Source organism: Hemitrygon akajei, unplaced genomic scaffold, assembly GCF_048418815.1.
Source record: "Hemitrygon akajei unplaced genomic scaffold, sHemAka1.3 Scf000121, whole genome shotgun sequence".
Taxonomy (NCBI): domain Eukaryota; kingdom Metazoa; phylum Chordata; class Chondrichthyes; order Myliobatiformes; family Dasyatidae; genus Hemitrygon; species Hemitrygon akajei.
In genome coordinates, this window is record NW_027332007.1 from 212,619 (window position 1) to 233,854 (window position 21,236).

Consider the following 21,236-nt stretch of genomic DNA (forward strand, 5'->3'; position numbering starts at 1 on the left):
AGTATTGCCAAAAAAGTCACTCATTATCACGACCTGTTTTTGGAACTGGTAAACTAAGAGAATTACCGGGACTGCAGGTTGGTACAAGCCCTTCCTGATCGAATAGTGCTTTATGACAGGTTTCATGCTTTACATTGCCTCCAGTGACAAATCATGTAGCCGTATACATGATTTGTCGTGTATATAAAAGTACGAGGAAAGACATTCTTGCCATAGAGGGAGTACAAAGAAGGTTCACCAGATTGATTCCTGGGATGGCAGGACTTTCATATGAAGAAAGACTGAATCGACTAGGCTTATACTCGCTGGAATTTAGAAGATTGAGGGGGGATCTTATTGAAACATATCAAATTCTAAAGGGATTGGACAGGCTAGATGCAGGAAGATTGTTTCCGATGTTGGGGGAGTCCAGAACGAGGGGATCACAGTTTAAGGATAAAGGGGAAGACTTTTAGAACCGAGATGAGTAAAAACTTCTTCACACAGAGAGTGATGTATCTGTGGAATTCTCTGCCACAGGAAACAGTTGAGGCCGGTTCATTGGCTATATTTGAGGAAGTTAGATATGGCCATTGTGGCTAAAGGGATCAGGGGGTATGGAGAGAAAGCAGGTACAGGGTTCTGAGTTGGATGATCAGCCATGATCAGACTGAATGGCGGTGCAGGCTCGCCGGGCCGAATGGCCTACTCCTGCACCTATTTTCTATGTTTCTATGTATAGAGTCTTCGTGTGGTGGGGCGGAATGTACAAGTCCCTCCTGATGTTTGTATATCGCCCACCGAGAGGGAGGTGCCTCCGAAAGCCACGCGTGTACGACATGCTCAGGCAAAGGAGGGGGAGCAAAGATGACAAACTTTGTTTTAACGATGAAGAAGGAAATATTGTACATCCAGCCTGAACGGAATGGAGTTGTAGAGCAGCGTTAGTATTAGGCAGAGTTAGACACTGTGTGCGGTTTAACTCCTGTAACGTCTGAAGCACGGGTCCGAGTAGTTGAGAAGTTGCAGTCTTTTCTGACTATAGTGACATGAGTGGTTGAGTTTGGCAATTCAACTCGTCGATTCTGTTGTTCACTCAAAAACCCTACTGCCACTTTGTCCATTGGACCATAATAGATGTGTCCGGTTAAAAAAAGAGTTTCTGCTCTGTTACGCACAGAAAGGAGCTTCTGGTGATCGCTCGGCTGAGATGTTTCGGTGTATCGGGCGGTGCCGTGGAAATGCATCAGAGGTCGGCATGTCAGGATAAGCTGTCGTTGGTTAACATCTTAGTCCAAGTGTATTTTTGAATTCTGTGTTTGGCAGCGCAGAGTTGTTCTGCAATTCTATCATGTGTCAGGGAAACGGGAAATGAAGTCAGTTATATTGTCTTCTGATTTTTGCCTGCACCAGGTTCCCTCTCCAAAATCACACTGCTGACGGATTGCCCCACTCGGGCAGTCGAACACGGTCCCCTTTAACCACGTCCCCATGGTAACGGAATATCCATCATTATCGTTTCCCCCTCTATTCCTCTGGGGAATTCAAACGCGCTTTGTACTGCAGGCCAAGTGGGTTCCGCACACAACTTTTCAGAACATCTCAACATTTCCAGGCAAAGAGTTATAAATTTCACAAATTTGTCCCATAGCCCGAACTTCATAGCCCAATTACTGCGGCGGTGCCAATAATACTTTTTTTGGATATTATGTAACAGGATCGAGTTCTGAACTCGCTTCTTTCTTATTTCTCCCCGTTTCCTGTTCCAATACGCAAATTATAGACATGTCCTTTTTTTTGAGACCCCTCGACCGTTCAGAAGCGACCTTAAAACTGGGCTCATCTTTCCTTGCATAGTTCTTTGTCTTGCTGTTTGTCCCCTCCGGTCCCCCTGCTTCGTTTGACTGAGCGGGGTCGGGGTGTTTGATTCTGTAGTATCGCATCTGCTGACATGAAAACTTTGTCCAGACCTGAATCCGGCCTGGTCACAGGCTGTCTAGGTGAGGATATAAACATTGAGACGCCTCCACTTTCTTTTGTTTGGACACTGTTTGGTCAGTCAGTCTATTTTGTTGTTGTTGTTGTTGTTGTTTCGGAGTTTGGTGTCTCTTAGATGCCTTCAGCGCTTATTCAACTCAAGTCCAGTTTATTGTCATTTAACTACACACACGCACACCGACAAACGAAACAACGTTTCTCCGACCCAGGGTGTGAAGCACAGCAGCGCACACAGAACATACACAACACAGCAACACTTCTCAAAGCAAGGACAACATCCTCCGATGAGACAGGCACCAATAAACAAAGTTAAGTGTATAAGTCAAAGCACGTTTTTATATAATCATCCCACGTCGGATCTCCGTCTCCGCTACCAGTTTCTTGTTGAAAATATTTGATATACTTTAACTAAAATGATCCCCATAGAGCCACCGTCCTTTGGTCCGACTACACAAGCCACTAGTAAAAGGAATCACATGGCTAGTATACCCACTTTCCAACCAGACCTCATCAGCCGGGAGACACCAGCGGATCTCCCAGTGGTTTCTTTCCTCGTTCAACCTTCGGATGCTTCTTTCTCGTTTTCTTCTTTACCTTTACAGATAAAAATCTCCCCGCATTACACTCATCAACATTACTATCATTACTTATCATCTTCCTTCAATCTACTTACCTTGTTTTCATCTTTATCTTTACAGGGAATTCTCTCAACTCCTCCGCATTCCTGATCAACGTTACTGTTCTACTTCCCATCCTACTTCAATCTACTTACCTGGTCCTGCAAAGGAAAGACAGTCAGTCGCAGGCACAAGCGCGAAAGAAATTTCGTTACATTCCTCTCTTCAAATCTTATTTATATCTATTGGTTTTATTTCCTAATTGGAGAACATCTTGGGTGGGACTAGGATCCGGTTCCGGATCTCCTTATTTCACACAACACTTCACATAATACTGCCGTCTTTCCTACTTGGTTCCTCCGATCCCATCCTTTCTACCCGGTCATGGGCCAGGATCAAGGAGGCACAGAGCGGAACACCCAACGGGTGGCGAACTCGAAATTGCCTCTGCGACTCTCTGTCACTCCATCGTTCCACCCCGTTTTGTCGGGATCCTGCTGGACTACAGCAATTTGTCAGAGATATTTCAAAATGAAGTTCGGCACCAGATTTCAATTGGAGAATATTTTATTTTAGCAAGATATCATGGAGAGTCCACATGTGTGGAACTCTGAGGTACAAGTAAAAGGCTTGCCTTTAGATCTAGTAGCAGGGAAGCGTGCGAAACCGTAGAACAATAGAATCCGGTCATAGTGTTGTTTTCTTGATTTGTGGTTCATCCGTTTCCACCCATCTGACTTGTGCAGCCGCGTTATCGTTCCGATGAGGAGAGGATATTCTTAAGTGGAAAACGCAGAAGTGTTCAATTTCATAACCTAAAGCAACATAAGATAAAACATCAGGATAATGAACGATACAAAGTCCTGCACCGCTTGATTCAGAGAACATGTAAGGAAGCGAAAGAGAATTGGATGAATGAACAGTGCGGTGAATTGGAGCAGTATGAACGAAGTCATGATTATAGAGGCCTTCACCAACAGGCAAAGGATATGAGGAAATGAAGGAGGACTGTGTCATCAGCTGGGTGTATCGAAGACGGTAGTGGTAATCCATGCCATGATAAAGAAGAGATCACGGACAGATGAGTTGAGTACATCTCGGAATTATTTGAAGATAGCAGGATTGAGGATTTACCATAATCAAATCAAATGACTAATCAGCAGAAAAACTATTGATGTCAGAGATGGAAAGTGCGATTTGGAGTCTAAACGTCAGAAAGTCGGCCGGTGAAGATAAGATTTCCACTCAAATTCTGAAATCACTTGGCCCGAAGGGAAAATCGAACTAAACACGTAAGCGATACTAAACAACAGTTAGATTACAGGAAATCTTCCGGAGGACTTTCTCAAATAGGAATTCATCACCTTACCAAAACAAGCCAAGCACGATAAAATATAACGAACACAGGACGATAAGCAAAATGTCTCTCTGCGTCAAGTTACTGTTGAAAATAGTGTTCGGCAGAATGAAAGTTACAATCCGCGGTGAAATTGGAAATACACAGTTTAGTTTTCGTAAAGGCTAAGGAACAAGGAAAGGAATATTTGTGATAAGAAACTTCATGGACAGATGCGCTGAGGCACAAAAGACCATGAACTTATGCTTTATTGACAATTAAAAGGCTTTTGATAAAGAAAAACATGAGAAAGTAACAGAGATGCTGAACAAGTACGATCTGGGATGGGAGATTTGCAAATAATAAGGAAATTGTATTGGAAACAGAAAGCGGCGGTCAGGGCAGAAAATGAGCTATCACCATGGGCATGTATTGAACCAGGCGCAAGGCTCTCCGTATTTGTTCAACCTCTACGGAGAATGGATATTTCGGGAATGCGACCATCAGGAGACAGGTATTCCAATCGGAGGCCGGAAGGTGGAAAACATCAGGTATGCGGACGACACCGCGTTGTCAGCTGACAGAACTGCAAATTATGCTGAATAAAGTGAATGAGAAAAGCCTTGAACACGGACTAAAAATCAACCCTAAGAAAACAAATTCGATGGTGGGAAGCAAAACAAACACTGAAGACTCACTCATGATGGTATCGTTACAAGTGAATGGACAGGACATTGATCAGGTGCGAAAGTTTGAGTATCTTGGCAGCTGTCTGACAGATGACGGGAGATGTGAAGTTGAGATCAGAAGGGGAATAGGTATTGGCTAAGACCCAGTTCACGAAGCTAAAAGATCTACTATGCAATCAGAAGGAAGACAACCAAAAGTAGAATCCACTTCCTCGAGTGTTACGTGCGGTCAGTGCTGAGGTAAGGATCAGAAACATGAACCCTGAGGAAGAATGACATGAAACGAATTGAGGCCTTTGAAACGTGATGTTGTCGACGAATGTTGAAGATCAGCAGATAGAGAAAGTTTCAAATGAGGGTTTTGTCCGAAGTTGATGACCACGGATATTGCTGGAGAAGATCATGAAGTTAAAGGTTGCTTATTGTGGACATATCGTGGAGAGATAACATCTTGTCGGACTTGCTATAAGGAAAGATGGAGGGAAAGAAAGGAAGAGGAAGGGAACGATCAACGTGGCTGGATAACATCAAGGATTGGACCAAGCTGGACAGGACTATGGATGTTGTGGACAGAGCGGCATGTGGGAAATCGTCCACCAACTGGAAGTTCCAGATACGACCTAACGACGACGACGAAAGCAACACACATCACTAAAAACGTTATATTCGTAAATGTCGTCCACAAGGAGGGAGGTTGGAGATGAGAGAGAGAGAGAGAGAGAGAGAGAGAGAGAGAGAGAGAGAGAGAGAGAGAGAGAGAGAGAGAGAGAGAGAGAGAGAGAGAGAGAGAGAGAGAGAGAGAGAGAGAGAGAGAGAGAGAGAGACAGCGAAGAAACTGACGAGGGAGGGAGAACGCCGATGCGGGTTGCAAGGAGTCGGGTCAGGGGCACGAGTCCCTGAGATGGGTTGGGTGATTCGGCAGCACTTTACAATGGTGGCACTGCAGTCCCAGAATGCTGTGCGTGACGGAAACCCCTCCGGACCCTTACGGTACATTTTTCTTGATTTTGACTCACTCTTCTCCACACACCCTCATCCAAGACTTACCACGTCCGCGCACTCTCCCACGTCTCTCTGCCCAGACTCGGTGTCTTTCTCGCCCCAGTGTCTCTCCGTACATCACACATTCCGTCTCGGTCTCCCCCAGGCTCCGATCTCTTCAGCCATTCAAAATCTCTCTCGTCACCCTGCCTCTCTCTCCACACGGTCTCTCTCTCCTGTCTCTGTTCTCCACTGTCCCCTCCAGTCACTCTCTCTCTCTCTCCATTGCTCTGTCATACCTCACTTCCAGGTTCTTTCTACCCCCAAATCCCCCTCTCTCCACAATCGCTTTCTACCCAGTCTCTCACTTCCTCTCCCTCTCCCCCTCTCTCACTAACTCTATCTATCCCATTTCTCCCCGGCTCTCTCTCCCCTGCCTTTCACCTCAATCTCGCCCTCCCACACACTCTTTCTACCCCAGTTACGCTCAGGTTTTATATCTGTCATTAATTTAGATCACGTTTTAGAGATCTGTTTTCACTTTGACATGGAGAGATTTTTTTCCGTTTATAGGTGTTAAAAAAGTCAAAACTAAATCCGCGGTGATACAATGCTGTACAACAATAAAACGAAAACTTTCAAATGGGCGCATACTTTTCATAGGCACTGTATGGATATTTGAAAGAAAGGATAAACTCTTAAAATTGTTTATTTATTGACACGATGGCGGAAAAAAAAATAGAGATGTGGATGTGGTTTGATACGTTGCTGCTGCGAAGCAAAAATCGATTCGCTCTGGACTGGAAAGCTCTGGAGCGAGCCTGGGATTATCTCTTTGGAGGATGAGAGGTGACTTGATTGAGTTATGCACGATCGTAAGATGCATAGATAGACTCAACCGCTTGTATCTTTCTTCCAGGACGGAAATGACAAATAGGAGTGGGAAAATACGGCGGGAGGATGGTGATAGGTTTTCTGTACAAGAAGAGTTAGGGGCGTAGAAAGCGCTGATGATGATGATGGACGCTGACATATTGTGGCGATAAAACAGACATTGACATTACAGGCTTTCAGTTTGATGTATGATTTCTGTGCTTCTGCTTTTCACAGTGACGTGGTGACGATTGTCATACCATCGCGGGGAAAGAGAGCAACCTCTAAAACTGTCATCCGCTATCTGTCGGCCATGTCAGCGGCAGAGCGGGCGGTCGTTCTTCTCGACCTTATATTGATGAAAATTTCAAAAATTTCAAAACAACCCAATAAACCTTACTCATAACATACAGCTCGTCACTGGGATAGTCACAAATCGGAGCCATGAAACTGATAAATAAATTCAACTCTGTAGACCTACAAAGCTACTAATGTTTCATCCGATTAATGAGCATCTCAGAATCACATCGTGAGAGCAATGGCAGCTTGATGTTTCTGAGAGTAACTCGTTCCACATGTTTGTAGCCACAAGGATGGAAAGCTCCTGGCCTTTAAAACGCTTTATCTGAGTACAGGTTTTCAGAGTCATTAATAACCTGAACAGTATGGGTAACCCAGTTTTTAATTCAACTCCATTAATGAAGTGCAGTGAGACATCAATGGCTCGAAAGCATTGCAATAACGCATTTGAATTGCACCCTTCGTCACGGTGTCTCACAACAAAAATATTAAACACAACACAAACAAACTACGAGATGAACTCCGCAGGTCAGTCCGCATCTTTGGGAATGAATAAACAGCCGAAGTGTCGGTCCGAGACCCTTCTCCAGGACCGGAAACGAAGTGGTGAGACGCCAGAATGAAAAGGTAGCGGAGGGGGAGAGGGATAGGTGGACGGTGATAGATCAAGCCTAGTGAACAGGAAAACGAAAAGGATCGAGAGGAATAAATCTGATTAAACTGGACAATGGACCCGAGGAGAAAGGGAAGCTGGTGAGGACGGACGAGGAGGTGATAGGCAGCTGAGAAGAGGTCAAAAGCCGGACTGGCGGATAGAACAAAAGGAAAAGGGTGATCATTCTGCTACCGAAAGGAGATTCGATATTCATGCCGTCAGGATGTTAGGCTACCCCGACAACATATAGGCTGTTGCTCCTCCACCCGGAGGGTGGTCTCATCATGAACAAGAGGAAGCTGCGGAACGACATGTCCGAACAGAAACAGAAATCGGAATTAAAATGTTTGGCCTGCAGGAAGATCTGTTTTGGCGGATGGAGCTGAGCTGTTCGATGAAATGCTCCCCCGATTAACGCTGGATCTCGCCAATGTAGAGAAAGCCGCTTCGGGAACAGTGGACTCACAGACTACCCCAATGCATTCGTAGGTAAATTGTTGCCTCGCCTGGAAGGGCTGCTTGGAGGTAAAGACCGCGGTGAGGTTGGAGGTGGATGGGCAGGTGTAGCGCTGTGGCCGCTTGCAGGGGTAAGCGTCGGGAGGGAGATGAACGGTGAGGGACGGAAGGGAAATGGAATAACGGAGGAATCGATCCCTGTGGAAAGCGAAGTGTGGTTGGGGGCGGGGGAGAGGGGTAAAAATAAGCTTGTTTGTACGATCTCTTTGGAGATGGTGGAAGTTGCAAAATACGATTTTTGGGTCCGGATCGTCATGTAGGTTACAGCAAGAGGAACTCCATCGCCGATAAACTGATGGAAGACTTGGTGAGCGCGGACGGGCTGATCCCACTTTTAAAGCGATGCTCCCAACAAAGATACCACCACCTTCCGTCCCCATCTCTCCGCTTTCCGCTGTTACATTCAGCCCTCCGCATCTATCTCCCTCGCGGTGCATATCCCTGCAAGCACCCAAAGTACTACACCCGCACTTTCATCTCCTCCCTCACCATCAGTCCGGGCCCAAACAGTCTGCCAGGTAAGGCAACACTTCAGCTGCGAATCTGCTGTGATCGTCCATGGTGTCTGGTGCTCCAGGTGCGGCCTTCTCTACATCGGTGAGGCCCGGGATAAACTGGGGCTGATTTCCTCGAGCACCACCGCTCCATCCGTGAAAAGCAGAGCTTCCCGGCGTCCAAACATTTTAATTCTGATTCCCATTCCCGATCCGACATGTTCAGCCCATCGCTTCCTCTTGTGCCACAGTGAGGCTGACCTCAAGAGGGAGGAGCGACAACTTATTTTCCGTCTAGGTGGCATCCAGCCTGGCGTCATGAATGTCGATAAAAAGATCCCTCCCCCTCCCCTCTTCTTCTATTCACCATTCTGGTTCATGCCGATTCTCACCCGCCTATCACCTCACTCGGCGTCCCTAAATATTTCCGGTTTCCCTGTACTCCACTGTCCTCTCTTATCAGATTCCATCCGCTCCAACCAATCGCCTATCACCTGGATTCATCCATCACCTTTCCCCTCCTCACGCCATTTTATTCTGGCGTCTTCCCCCTTACTCTCCAGACCTGAAGAAAGATTTCTACCCGATACATCAACCGCTTATTCATTTCCATGCATGTGGTAAACTATGTGTATACCTGTCTGGACACGCCCCTCTGCTGACTGCTCCTGTGGCTCCTCCCACAGACCCATGTATAAAGGCGATTGGAGGCACTGCTCCTCCTTCAGTCTGCAAGATGTTGTGGTCACGTTTGCAGCTAATAAAAGCCTATCTTTTGCCTCCCGTCTCCGAGAGTTATTGATGGTGCATCAATTAATGCTGCCCGCCCAGCTGCATTCATCCCGCAATTCCGTGTGTGTGTGTGTGTGTGTGTGTGCGTGTGTGTGTGTGTGTGCGCGCGTGTGTGTTGCCTTGGATTTTCAGCATCTGCTGAATTAGTTGTGTAATAAACTAATAAACTAATCCAATAAAATTTGAAATGGATGAAGTCGCACACACGAGTGAATTATTCAGAAATAATTCACGCGGTTCGTGTTTTCGGAGAAAATGTAAAAAGAAGACAATTATCTCTACTCACAATCTCTGCAGGAATAAAATTCAGCACAAAAATAAACAAAGGTGTATCGCGTGTTCTGCTCCTAACAGTGATGGATTTTATACGAACGACAAAATACCCTGTAATAACGCAATACCTCACAATGGAGGGGCACCTCAAAATAAAACAGAAGCTGTGACACTTTACCAGCCCAGGCTATTTAAGCTTCCAGAGTGGTAAAGAAATATCGTAAGTAGTGTGCGAGGAAGCGGAGGCTAGGTGAAAGGGCAGGAGTCCGTACCAGGAAAAAAGTAAGCCCGAGCCAGCCGGCTCTCCCGTCCATTCCGCTCTCAAATGGACATTAAATTGACTACACCTGTGGCAACGAAATACTCCGCGGGAGTACAGAAACGGACGGAATCCGGGGCGCCGCCATTCAGCTGATTTTTCCGTTACAGATTTGCCCCCAAGCCATCCGACTACCAACCTACTGACCTCTGCTGTGCCTATTGTCTTGTTTATATTTATTGCAATGTCTGTACTGTTCTGTGTACTTTATGCTGTCCTGGGTAGGCCTGTAGTCTAGTGCAGTTTTTGTGTTGGCTTACGTACTTCAGTGTAGTTTTTGTATTGTTCATGTAGCACCATGGTCCTGAAAAACGTTGTACCGTTTTTACTATGCACTGTACCTGCAGTTATGGTCGAAACGACAATTAAAGAAAAACAACTTGAACTTGAACTTGCAATCTACCAATTTGTAATCTCTGTCCCACAGAGCAGAGTCATCAGATCCGAATGCAAACAAGATCAAAGGCGAATCAGCAATACATCCCGGCAAAGAAACAGCGCCCAGATGGAGCAATGCGAAACATGATTTCAGCATCTTAGGCTCCAGCACCGCGGGCCAAGAAAGCATCTGTGGTTATGGAGCATTTGAGTCTGGCTTTAACCACGACAATAATAAAGCTTCACGGATGCGGAAACAAAAATGTGTTGTGTTGAAGTGTTTCTCATTCATCCCCGTGCCGCTGAGAACTTGGATCAGATTCCCACATGGCGGATGGTTCTCTCCCTGCCACTGGCGAGAATTCGGATTCTCTCAATTCGGATGGCCCATTTAGAAACTAAATCATTTCGAAAGTGATACCTGGAATATGCGGGATTGTGTTCCACAGCTAGAAGTTTCAGCCAATTTTCCAAGTAGAGTGCGGGGAAATATTTTATAAATTATGGGCAAATCTACCTGAGTTTCGCATGTACAAGTTAACATAATTTGCATTCGAGGTGAAAATTGCAAATCACTGGGCAAATTGGGCAGAGAACCAACTGGATTGTAAACGGCATAAACCGTGTCACGAGTACAGTTAATTTAACCACTTCCGCTGTAACGACGACAGATACAAGAAACAAGAGGCAAATAGAGGGGTTGCATTGGAACCAGTTGGACACAAACATAATACCTCAATGGCCAGACCAAGGGGGCCGTATTTTCATTACTTTAAATCATATATCAAACTCAAGGCCAAATTGGCCCGCGAGATAATATCTAATTACTATTAAAGCTGGCCCCAGTAATCGAAGCGCCTATGGCGTATGATATGGCTAATGCTGAGTTTATTCAGGTACCAGGTTTTCAGGGTTTTTACTGTTTATTCGGCAGTCTTCTTCATAAGAAACGGAATTGGTAAAGTGAAACACTTTGTAGTTATAGCCCAGACTGAGACACATGAGAGCAGGCTGAAAAAACGGAGGCAACGAAAGCTGCGTTCTCACGCGTCCGACTGATCCGGCCCGCACGAAGCTGCATTTTGCTCAATTCGGCCCGTGAATTAAAATGATTTTGACACCCCTGCTTTAAATAGTCAATCAGATATAGGTTTGAGTGGGAATCTCTTCACTGTGCCGCAGTAACGGGAGCACCATATTTCATACAGTATTCCTCACAAGGGTTCCAGAGATTTCTGTTTTACCCGATTAGTTGCGAGGGTGGAATTGTCCGCCCTCCAGACACCAATCACACTAGTTTCATCACGTGATGCCCGAACTCAGGCACCTGATTCAATCACTGAGCCACTCTCCATGCGGAAAAGCACGGAGTTAGTTGGTCGAAAGCAAAGTCGGTGCATCATACCGACTTCCCCCATGTCTACATTTCAGAAGGTCGGTTGTTCCTCTGTGGTTTTACATTACTTTCACATTCCGCAATCCCGTCTCCGAAAGTGACAGGATTTCCTGAACCACTGGATCTGCAGGTCGATTCCTTGTTTTCCTGGTCACAGCCTGTAATTCAGACAGTATCCTGGTAAAACACTCTTTCAAAAGCTGCCGCATACTCATTTCCCATAGGGGTAGAACCAGACAACTGCAGGCTGACAAATGTGATTCCTCTGTTCAGGAAATGGGGAGAAGATAGCACTGAGAATTACAGATCAGAGTCTTACTTCAGCGGTGGCTGAATTATTGGACGGACAGGATTTACTAGTATTTGGAGAAACATTGTCTGATTAAGGATTGTCAACATGGCTTTCTAAGGATCATGTCAAGAAACACGAACCTGACGAATTCTGTGATGATGTGAAGAAGCAAATTTTTTAATTATTTTTTTTAGATTATGAGGACACTCAGTCCTCTTTTATTGTCATTTAGAAATGCGTGCATGCATTATGAAATGATACAATGTTCCTCCAGAGTGATATGACAAAACAAAAAAAGGACAAACCAGGACTCACACATTGATGAAGGTAGAACAGTGCAGGTGGACTTTAGTAAGGCGTTTGATAGGGTTCTCCATTGTAGAGTCATCCATAAATTCTGGTGGCATACGAGCTGAAAATGTGGCTGTGTGAATACAGAATTAGCTTTCGCAGAGAAGTCAGAGGATGGTAGTATTTGGCGAGTATTTCGCTTGGGGGTCTATGACCATTGGTGTCTTCAGGGGAATCTGTTCTGAAACCACTGTTGCTTGCGACTTTTAAAAATGGCTTGGTTGGGGTAGTGGGGGCGGGATTGAAAGTTATCAGACGATATGACAGTTGACTAAGTGGTCGTTAGAGTGGAGGAATTTCATTTAGTTGGACCGGAACATTGCTGATCGGTTCGAGCATCAACGGATATGGGGAGGAGTCAGGTGAATGGGGTTGAGTGGGATCTAGGATGAGCCATAATGGAATGGCAGAGTTCATGCAATGGGTTGAATGACTTGATTCTGCTCCCATGTCTTATGGTCTGTACGGGTTTGTTAGAGGCACGGTCGCTGTACAGAGAATGTGGGGTGCATGGACCGCTCCCATAGAGGCGGATACACTGGGGGCATTCACAACTCTTATTTAGGTACATTGGTGATATAAATAGCAGGCTGTGTTGTAGCGGATGGTTCGATTTATCTTAGGGTAGATTCAAAAGTCGGTACAACGTCGCCGGCCGTTGCGCCTGTGATGTGCTGTCATGGTCTATGTCCTATCCTCCAAGTAACTGTCATTGAATACAAAACTGTAACTGAAATCCTACTGAAGGTTTATATGAATTCCTGACTATTCCACTCACTCACCTTCCCACTGATAGCAAACATGCCACATGCGCTTATAACATCCGGCCAGCTTGCGTACACACTGTCGGTGAGCTCGGTATTTCGGCGGACAGATTACTCTGTAAAGCAATAGTGGGCAATTCTGTTAACCGTCTGTCATTGATTGCATACCTTCACTTACAGTAGAACTCCAAGGACAGCCCCCGCACTTGCTTGGATTCAACTCCATCAGGCACGTCCAGAACTGATCTTTATTGTCTAAATACCAAGCAACTGGTTTTGCAATTTGTTACCCCTGTTCTCCCTCACACAACATTTATTAGCTAAGTTTGTCTTTCATTTCAGAAATATCTGCTGACCTTTATTTTTCAATCCATTTGACGTCATTCACATATTCTGTGCGCTCTCCGATATATATCAGCTCCCCGCTTCCATCAGTGATTACGAATGGAAGGGAGAGGCAGGCAGAACAGAAGAAGACTGCACGAGCAGTGTGTCAAAAGGCGTCACACGCCTACGTTGGTGTTCATTTCAGTAATGACTGATCTTTGCCGGCATGCATAGTCTTTCGATGCCAGTTCTGAAAAGCTCGCTATAGCTCTAACTTCAGCTTTTTTCCAATGTGTACGGGCTGTTTCTGACGATCTGCTTCACAGCGAACGCGGTGTCAATGCAATTCAATTAAAAGCAGGTTTTAGTCATGATGAGGTCAAACTTCGGTTGGAGGAACAGCACCTCATCTACCGTCTGGGTAGTCTCCAGCCCCTTGGTATGAACATCGAATTCTCTAACTTCCGGTAATACCCTCCTTATCCCTTCCACCATCCCACCTTCACTCTGTCTCCTCCTCTAGCTGCCTATCACCTCCCTCATGATTCTGCCTTCTTCTACTACCCATAGTGTTTTCCCCTTAGATTCCTCCTTCACCTCTTCTGCCTATCCCCTCCTTGCTTCCCCTCCCCCAGCCCTTGATCTTTCCTCTCATTGGTTTTTCACCTGGCACATTCCACCCTCCCCCCACCTTCTTTATAGGGCCCGTGACCCCTCCTTCTTTAGTCCTGACGGAGGGTTTCGGCCCGAAACATTGACTGCTCCTTTCAACGGATACTGCCCGACCTGCTGAGTTCATCCAGCTTCTTTGTACGTCAGACATTTTATTGACTTCATCTTGACAAATGTTCAAAGCTAAATTAAACAATGTGTGAGCTGCTGATGTGCAGGAATAAATAAGCTGCTCCCGACTCACTCACAGTCACACACAATTAACTGACCGGCGACAACGAGTGACAGTTTGAATAACCAGTCCCGTTTCTCACCGTCACTCTGCATTGGGGAACCGATGATTATAAAATCACACTTCAGGGTCGTGTCTGGGATTGCTGCAGATCCAGGGTCACTGCCGAGAGATTTGTCAATTTAACATCATTAACATCATTATATTGGCCAGGATGTTCTCAAAGTGAGTAAAATGATTCTCTCCCAGGGACACTGGTTTCCCAGATCTAACCCGGCCCCCCGGGCTTTTCCTCTCTGTGTAATTCCCCGGCACACCATTTGGAGCAGCTGTTGAATCCGGACACGCGCAACTGGATAGGATGCGGAATTGCATCACTTTGGACGTCACAGAGTGTGAGATTGGAGCTAGTTCACCATTCAGATGTTCACAGATCAACTGTCAGTCCGGGTCTGGGTTCCTGCAGAGATCTCAGTTCCTTCCCCCCGGTCTGACTGAACTGATTCCTCCACAAGCTAAAACAGATGGAAGAATAAAGATAAAATAAACAGAATACACAACAGTGTCAGTAACAGTGGACTGGGGTTAACGTTTCAACAACACTCACAGACAAATATCACCAGAAAACCCGCGGATCCGCTGATATTTTATTACATTGAACATTAACACAAATACTCACTCGATCAGCTTCAGACTCGGGAGGGCCAGTATGAGACGGCGGAGAGCGGGGACAGATCGGTCCGTGAGCGAGTTGAATCCCAGCTCCAGCTCTGTCAGTGATGGGTTGGTACTGAGAGCAGAGGCAAGATCCTCGGCACCAGAATCTGTGAGACCGATATCCCTCAGTCTGGAGGTGAGGATGAAGGACACAGAGAGACAGGAGACTGTAACACAATTACTGATCACATTAATGTTCAGTGTCAGACACCCAGTGACTGTAAACACAATCACCCACAGTCTGGTACTTACCCCAGTTTCTCTATTCCACACTTGGGGTTTGTCAGAGCCACAGACACCAGCTTCACTCCTGAATCTCCCAGTTTATTATAACCCAGGCCCAGCTCCGTCAGTGATGGGTTTGTACTGAGAGCGGAGGCGAGATCCTCAGCACCAGAATATGTGAGACTGACATCCCAGAGCCTGGAGATGAGAGAGAGTGAGGATGAAGGACACAGAGAGACAGGAGATGGTACAAATCCCCAGTGTTTATTAGTAACACAATTACTGATCACATTAATGTTCAGTGTCAGACACCCAGTGACTGTAAACACAATCTCCCACAGTCTGGTACTTACCACAGTTTCTGTATTTTACACTCCGGGTTCCTCAGAGCCGCAGACACCAGTTTCACTCCTGAATCTCCCAGTTTATTCTGCCCAAGGCTAAACACAAACAGACAAATTGATGAACAAAGTGATTCAAACCGTGGGTCTGGGGGAATTTCTCTCACTCGGATATTTCAGGAAACATTCACCCCTTCAGCAAATCACTGATCGGAGTTCCCATCACTCTCAATGTCCCTCACTGCCCAGCTCCAGGGTATTCACCGAATATCAGTAATGTAGTCTGTCGGTGTGACCCTGTAAACTCCACATATTCTGTCTCATTCCCCGATGGCTAGAAAAATGTTCCTGATGTAAGAGCGTTGGGAGGGGCAGGGGTGAAGGATGATAGAAAGTCCCACAGTGAGGAAAATTTGTGAAAGGGAAAGTGTCGATGGGAGTTGGTGGAAGAGACCCCACCTGAGGAAAAGAGGTAGGAAGAGAAAACCTGTAGGAGAAAGAGAGGAAATAGGAAACATCCCATAGGAGGAATGAGGATGAGGATGAGAGATTCCGCAGGAGTAAGGGATATGGGGAAAAGAAGATCCCGAAGGGAAAAATGGGAATGGGGAAGAGATCCCACAGGGGGAAAGGGGATGGGGAATACAGATCCCTCAGGAGGATACCAAAGGGAAGAGATAACTGCAGAAGATTAGAGGATGCAGAAATAGATTTTACGGGATGGGTCTTTCTGAATTGAGGACAACAATCGGGAGGAGATGCCCAAATGATCTGATGAAGTCTCCAACAACTCTTCACAAGTAACCACAGAACCCCCCCCGTCTTTGGAGAATTACTGACCGATCCCCTGGGCATTTGTCACTATTTTTCACAATCTGATTTACGACTGTTTAACCCAAATTGTTTTACATTGAAACAACACAATGGGACAGTTTCACAGTTCAGATTGAGAGATAAATCAAGTTACCTCAACTCCTGGCACTTGTGGAGCCCGGGTCCCAGCCGCTGGATTCCTTCACACTGAAGTTGACAGCCCTGCAGGTCGAGGTGTTTTATTGTATCACAGAGTCCGATGACATGAGACAGGACCGCGCAGTCAATCGGGGTCAGTGTCATTCCACTGAATGAGAGTTTTTTCACAGATCCCAGTGTACCTTGAGTCAGTCCACGATTCTGAGACTCAAACAGGTAGTGCAGTGTGTTCAGGAGGCTCCTTTTACCAGATGCAATCCTCGTGTTTCCACTCTGGCGTTTAACCTCCTCCTTCACCCAGTCAATCACCCGGCACGTTGTTTGATGAGGAAATGGACCCAGAAACTCTTCCAGGCCTCGAGCTGTCATTGGGGAGGAGAGACCAGCAACAAAACGGAGAAATACCTCAAATCGCCCATCTGTCATGTTGTGAGCTTCAGTGAGGAATTTCAGGATATCCTTGGGATGTAGGGTCAGGAATTGTGCGACTGCTGCTACAAACTCTTGGATGGTGAGGTGTGGGAATGTGTACACCACACACCGGGCAGAATCCTCTCTCTCCAAAAGCTCCATCAGGAACCCGGACAGGAACTGGGAAGGCTTAAGATTGTAGCTGATCAAATCTCCATATTTAAATATGATCTTCTTCTCGGACACTCCTCTGAAGGCCATCTGACCAACCCTGAGTAACACATCACGGGGGTTCTCAATCTCACGAACGTGGTTTTTCAGGATGTTGTAAATATAGTAGGAGTACAGTTGGGTGATGGTCTTGGGAACTCGCTGCGGGTCCCTGCCTCTTTGTGTGAAGAAGGGGCCCAGTGCCAAAGCGAGGATCCAGCAGTAGGAGGGGTTGTAGCTCATGGTGTACAGGATCTCGTTCTCCTTCACGTGTTTGAAAATAGCTGCTGCCACCGATGGATCTTCAAAATACCTGATGAAATATTCCTTCCGTTCCTCACCAACAAATCCCAGGATTTCAGCCCAGACGCTGATCTTGGCTTTATCCAATAAATGTAATGCAGTGGGACGGGTGGTCACCAGCACTGAACACCCTGGGAGCAGCTTGCCCTGGATTAAACTGTACAAAATGTCCGACACCTCACAACACCACTCGGGATCTGGGCACTGGTGCTTGGGTTCTGTATCTCTCCGACTGTCAGCAAAATCAATTCTGTGCTCGAATTCATCCAGACCATCAAATATAAACAGCAATCCCTCTGGGTTCTTCCAGACATCTCTCAGGATATTCCCAAAGTAAGGATACTGATCCTGAATTAGTTGCCTCAGGTTTTTTCTGCAGTTAATAGTGTTTAAATCCCGGAATTTGAAACTGAAGACAAACTGGAATTGTTGGTATATTTTCCCCATGGCCCAGTCATAAACAATCTTTTGTACCATTGTTGTTTTCCCGATCCCCGGGACTCCGGCCACTGCTGCCGAACTCCCAGATTTGGTTTTCCTCCGGGAAAAGCTGCTCTGGAACAACTGATCAGTCCGGATTTTTTCCAGCTTTCCGCGGAGATGTTTCTCTCTCCACTCCTCGTGGTCTCTGCCTCTTGCCAGCAGCTCATGTTCCACCAGTGTCCGATCTCGAAGAGTAGAAATGACCGTGAGCTCAGCGTATCGATCTGCCAGCTGGAAAACCTTCACCTTCTCCTTCATCAGGATCGTGTTTGCTCTCAGTTTTTCAGTTTGTGCCCGCAGAGTCTCCTTGTGTTTCTGTTGAACATCTTCCATGGGAACATACAGTGGACAAACTGTTAGATGCTTCAACTCAGAACTCAGTATTTAAGTAGCCAAGGATTAGCTCAAAGGTTTTGCATTATTTGAACTCATCACTGGATTGTCTTACACTAAATTAAGTTTGATTAACAGACCCCAAAGTGGATGGAAAGGCATGGGCCAGATAATCATCAGATCATCACATTTCCACATTAATTGTTCAGTTAAGTTGAGTTTTCCCTGGTAGTTTACTGAGCCCCGACTAGAAAAACTCCCACTACTGCCACTTCTATCATTGTTCTGTGGAAAAACTTTTAAACCCCGGTGTTGATGTGGTCTTTGGAGATAGATAAAATGATAGTGGGCATTCTGTCAACGGAATAGGTCACAGGAATCACAGCTCCCCCTCCCCTCTCACCATCATGGATTCAAAATAAAGAGAAATACATCTGTGGATCTGTGGTGTGGTAGAAGATTAGAAACTTGGAAAACCGACAGAACAATACAAGTCCTTCGGCCCACAAAGCTGTGCCGAACATGTACTTACCTTAGAGTTTACCTGGGTTTACCCATAGCCCTCTATTTTTCTAAGCTCCATGTAGCCATCCAGAGGAGCCGTAAACAATCCTATCATATCCTCATCCACCACCGCCGCCAGCCGCCCATTCCATGTACTCACCACTCTCTGAGTAAAAAACAACTTACCCCTGACATCTCCTCTGTACCTGCTTCCAAGCAACATAAAACTATGTCCTCTCGTGCTAGCCATTTCCGCCCTGGGAAAAAGCCTCTGACTATCCACAAGATCAACGCCTCTCATCACTTTATACACCTCTATCAGGTCACCTCTCATCCTTCCTCTCTCCAAGGAGAAAAGGCTAGTTTCACTCAACCTATTCTCATAGGGCATGCACCCAATACAGGCAACATCCTTGTAAATCTCCACTGCACCCTTTCTATAGTTTCCATATCCTTCCTGTAGTGAGGTGACCAGAACTGAGCACAGTACTCCAAGTGGTGTCTGACCAGGGTCCTATATAACTACAACATTACCTCTCACCTCTTGAACTCAATCCCACGGTTGATGAAGGCCAATGAGCCGTATGCCTTCCTAACCACAGAGTCAAACTCCGCAGCAGCCTTGAGTGTCCTATGTCAACCTACTGTCCATGCCAGTATATTTCCTGTAACGCTATCAGATTTTATCTTGTTAAGTAGACTCATGAGGTAACTTATAATACGCCTTATGAAAACCTAAATGACATCCACTGCATCTCCTTTGTCCACTCTGTTTGGAATTTCCTCAATGAACTCTAGCAGATCTATCAGGCAAGATTTCCCTTCATAGAAACTATGTTGACTTTGACTTATTTTATAATTAGACTGTAAATACCTCAGAACCTCAATCTTAATAATACTCTCACACTTCCCCAACCACTGAGGTTGGGCAAACTGGTCTATAATTTTGCAATCAAGAGAGAATCTGTAGATGCTGAAAATGCAGCAACACACACAAAATGCTGGAGGAACTTGGAAGGCCACACAGCATCTATGGAAAAAAAGTATAGTTGACGTTCCGGGCTTAAACACTTCGGTAGGTCTGGAAACAAAAGGCTGGGGAGTAGAATTGAAAGGTGTGGCGGGGGGGGTGGGGGGAGGAGAGGGGAGAGAGAATTGCCAGACGATGGGTGAAACTTGGAGGGGGACGGTTGAAGCAAAGGGTTGAAGTTGATTGGTTAAAGAGACAGAAGGCCATGGAAGAAAGAGAAAATAAAACAACTTTTTTTTATCTTATTCCTTGGCTTTTACCCAGTCACTAACTGTCTCCTAAGGTTCCCTTTACATTAGGCTCCCTGATAAGATCTGGATCTCACAATGTATCTGAAACCTGCCAGGGGTATGTGGCTTCTCTTAGTTTGTCAGGACCCAATCAGGGTTGTGTGGGGTCTCACAGTGTGTCAGGACCCTGCTGGGAGTGTGTGGGGTCTCACAGTGTGTCAGGACCCTGCTGGGAGTGTGTGGGCTCTTAGTGTGTCAAGATCCTGCCAGGTGTGTCTGGGGTCCCACAGTGCGTCAGGACCCTGCCAGGAGTGTGTGGGGTCTCACAGTGTGTCAGGACCCTATCAGGCGTGTGTGGGGTGTCACAGTGAGTCAGGACCCTGCTGGGAGTGTGTGGGGTCTCACATTGTGTCAGGACCCTGTCAGGCGTGTGTGGGGTCTCACAGTGTGTCAGGACCCTGCTGGGAGTGTGTGGGGTCTCACAGTGTGTCAGGACCCTGCTGGGAATGTGTGGGCTCTTAGTGTGTCAAGATCCTGCCAGGTGTGTCTGGGGTCCCACAGTGTGTCAGGACCCTGCCAGGAGTGTGTGGGGTCTCACAGTGCGGCAGGACACTGTCAGGTACGTGTGGGGTCTCTATTCAATCTATTCAGCTGTGATAGGCAACGTAGGAAAACATTGATCTTGCACATATTTAATTTAGAGAATGTGACACTGGTAGAAATGATGTTGTTCAATAATCCGGGAGTGTATCTGTTTCCTATTCAGAAATGGGTGTGGGAATGACAATGTCGTGTCTGTTCCCTCTGTAAACAGGATGAAGGACAATGATGAACAAGCTTGTAGCGCTTTACTAAACCCGTGTTCAGGGACACTGAGGGGTTTCATTGACCGGATGTGGACTGGAACAGCATTAACAGAGGTGACAGAGATGTGAGTAGTTTGTAAACTTCCTGATTGGTCTATCTCTGGTACCAAATTTAAATTATCATCTTTGGGATTTATTCCTGTAAGTGAGAGACTGAACCAGGGCTCTGGCCGAGATTCCCTATATTTATTTTAAGAGCTTCAAATAATCAGATAAAACATGGGCTGATGCAATATTGATAAGTTTTGTGATATTTGTCTTTCCTACGCTCTCTCCTGTGTTAAATGTGAAGTTGAGTGATCCAACTCAGTCTGCGATGATGGAGCCTTACAATCTCTTCAGCCCATGCACTGCCCCGGGCTCCATTTTCACAGACA

The 21,236-nt window shown here is 46.1% G+C and overlaps 1 protein-coding gene across 7 annotated transcripts; it reads right to left on the bottom strand.

Annotated features, from left to right (window-relative positions):
* Positions 1-3,386: 3,386 nt before the first annotated feature.
* Positions 3,387-17,111, bottom strand: LOC140723632 (NACHT, LRR and PYD domains-containing protein 3-like). 7 transcript variants are annotated; one of them, XR_012097939.1, is made up of 7 exons: positions 16,485-17,111; positions 15,530-15,616; positions 15,204-15,374; positions 14,914-15,081; positions 14,317-14,772; positions 13,022-13,119; positions 11,715-11,754 (listed from the first exon to the last, which is right to left on the bottom strand). XR_012097939.1 is itself a non-coding variant. In XM_073038209.1 (6 exons), exons 1-5 carry the CDS (start codon positions 17,060-17,062, stop codon positions 13,054-13,056), a joined length of 1,107 nt encoding a protein of 368 aa, XP_072894310.1. In that variant the 5' UTR covers positions 17,063-17,111; the 3' UTR covers positions 3,387-3,409; positions 13,022-13,053. The 7 variants fall into 7 exon arrangements, 4 of the variants coding, with proteins under 4 accessions (XP_072894310.1, XP_072894307.1, XP_072894309.1 ...); XR_012097937.1 differs by having other exon boundaries at positions 14,317-14,749; positions 14,914-15,118; XR_012097938.1 differs by having other exon boundaries at positions 11,725-11,754; positions 14,317-14,749.
* Positions 17,112-21,236: the final 4,125 nt, after the last annotated feature.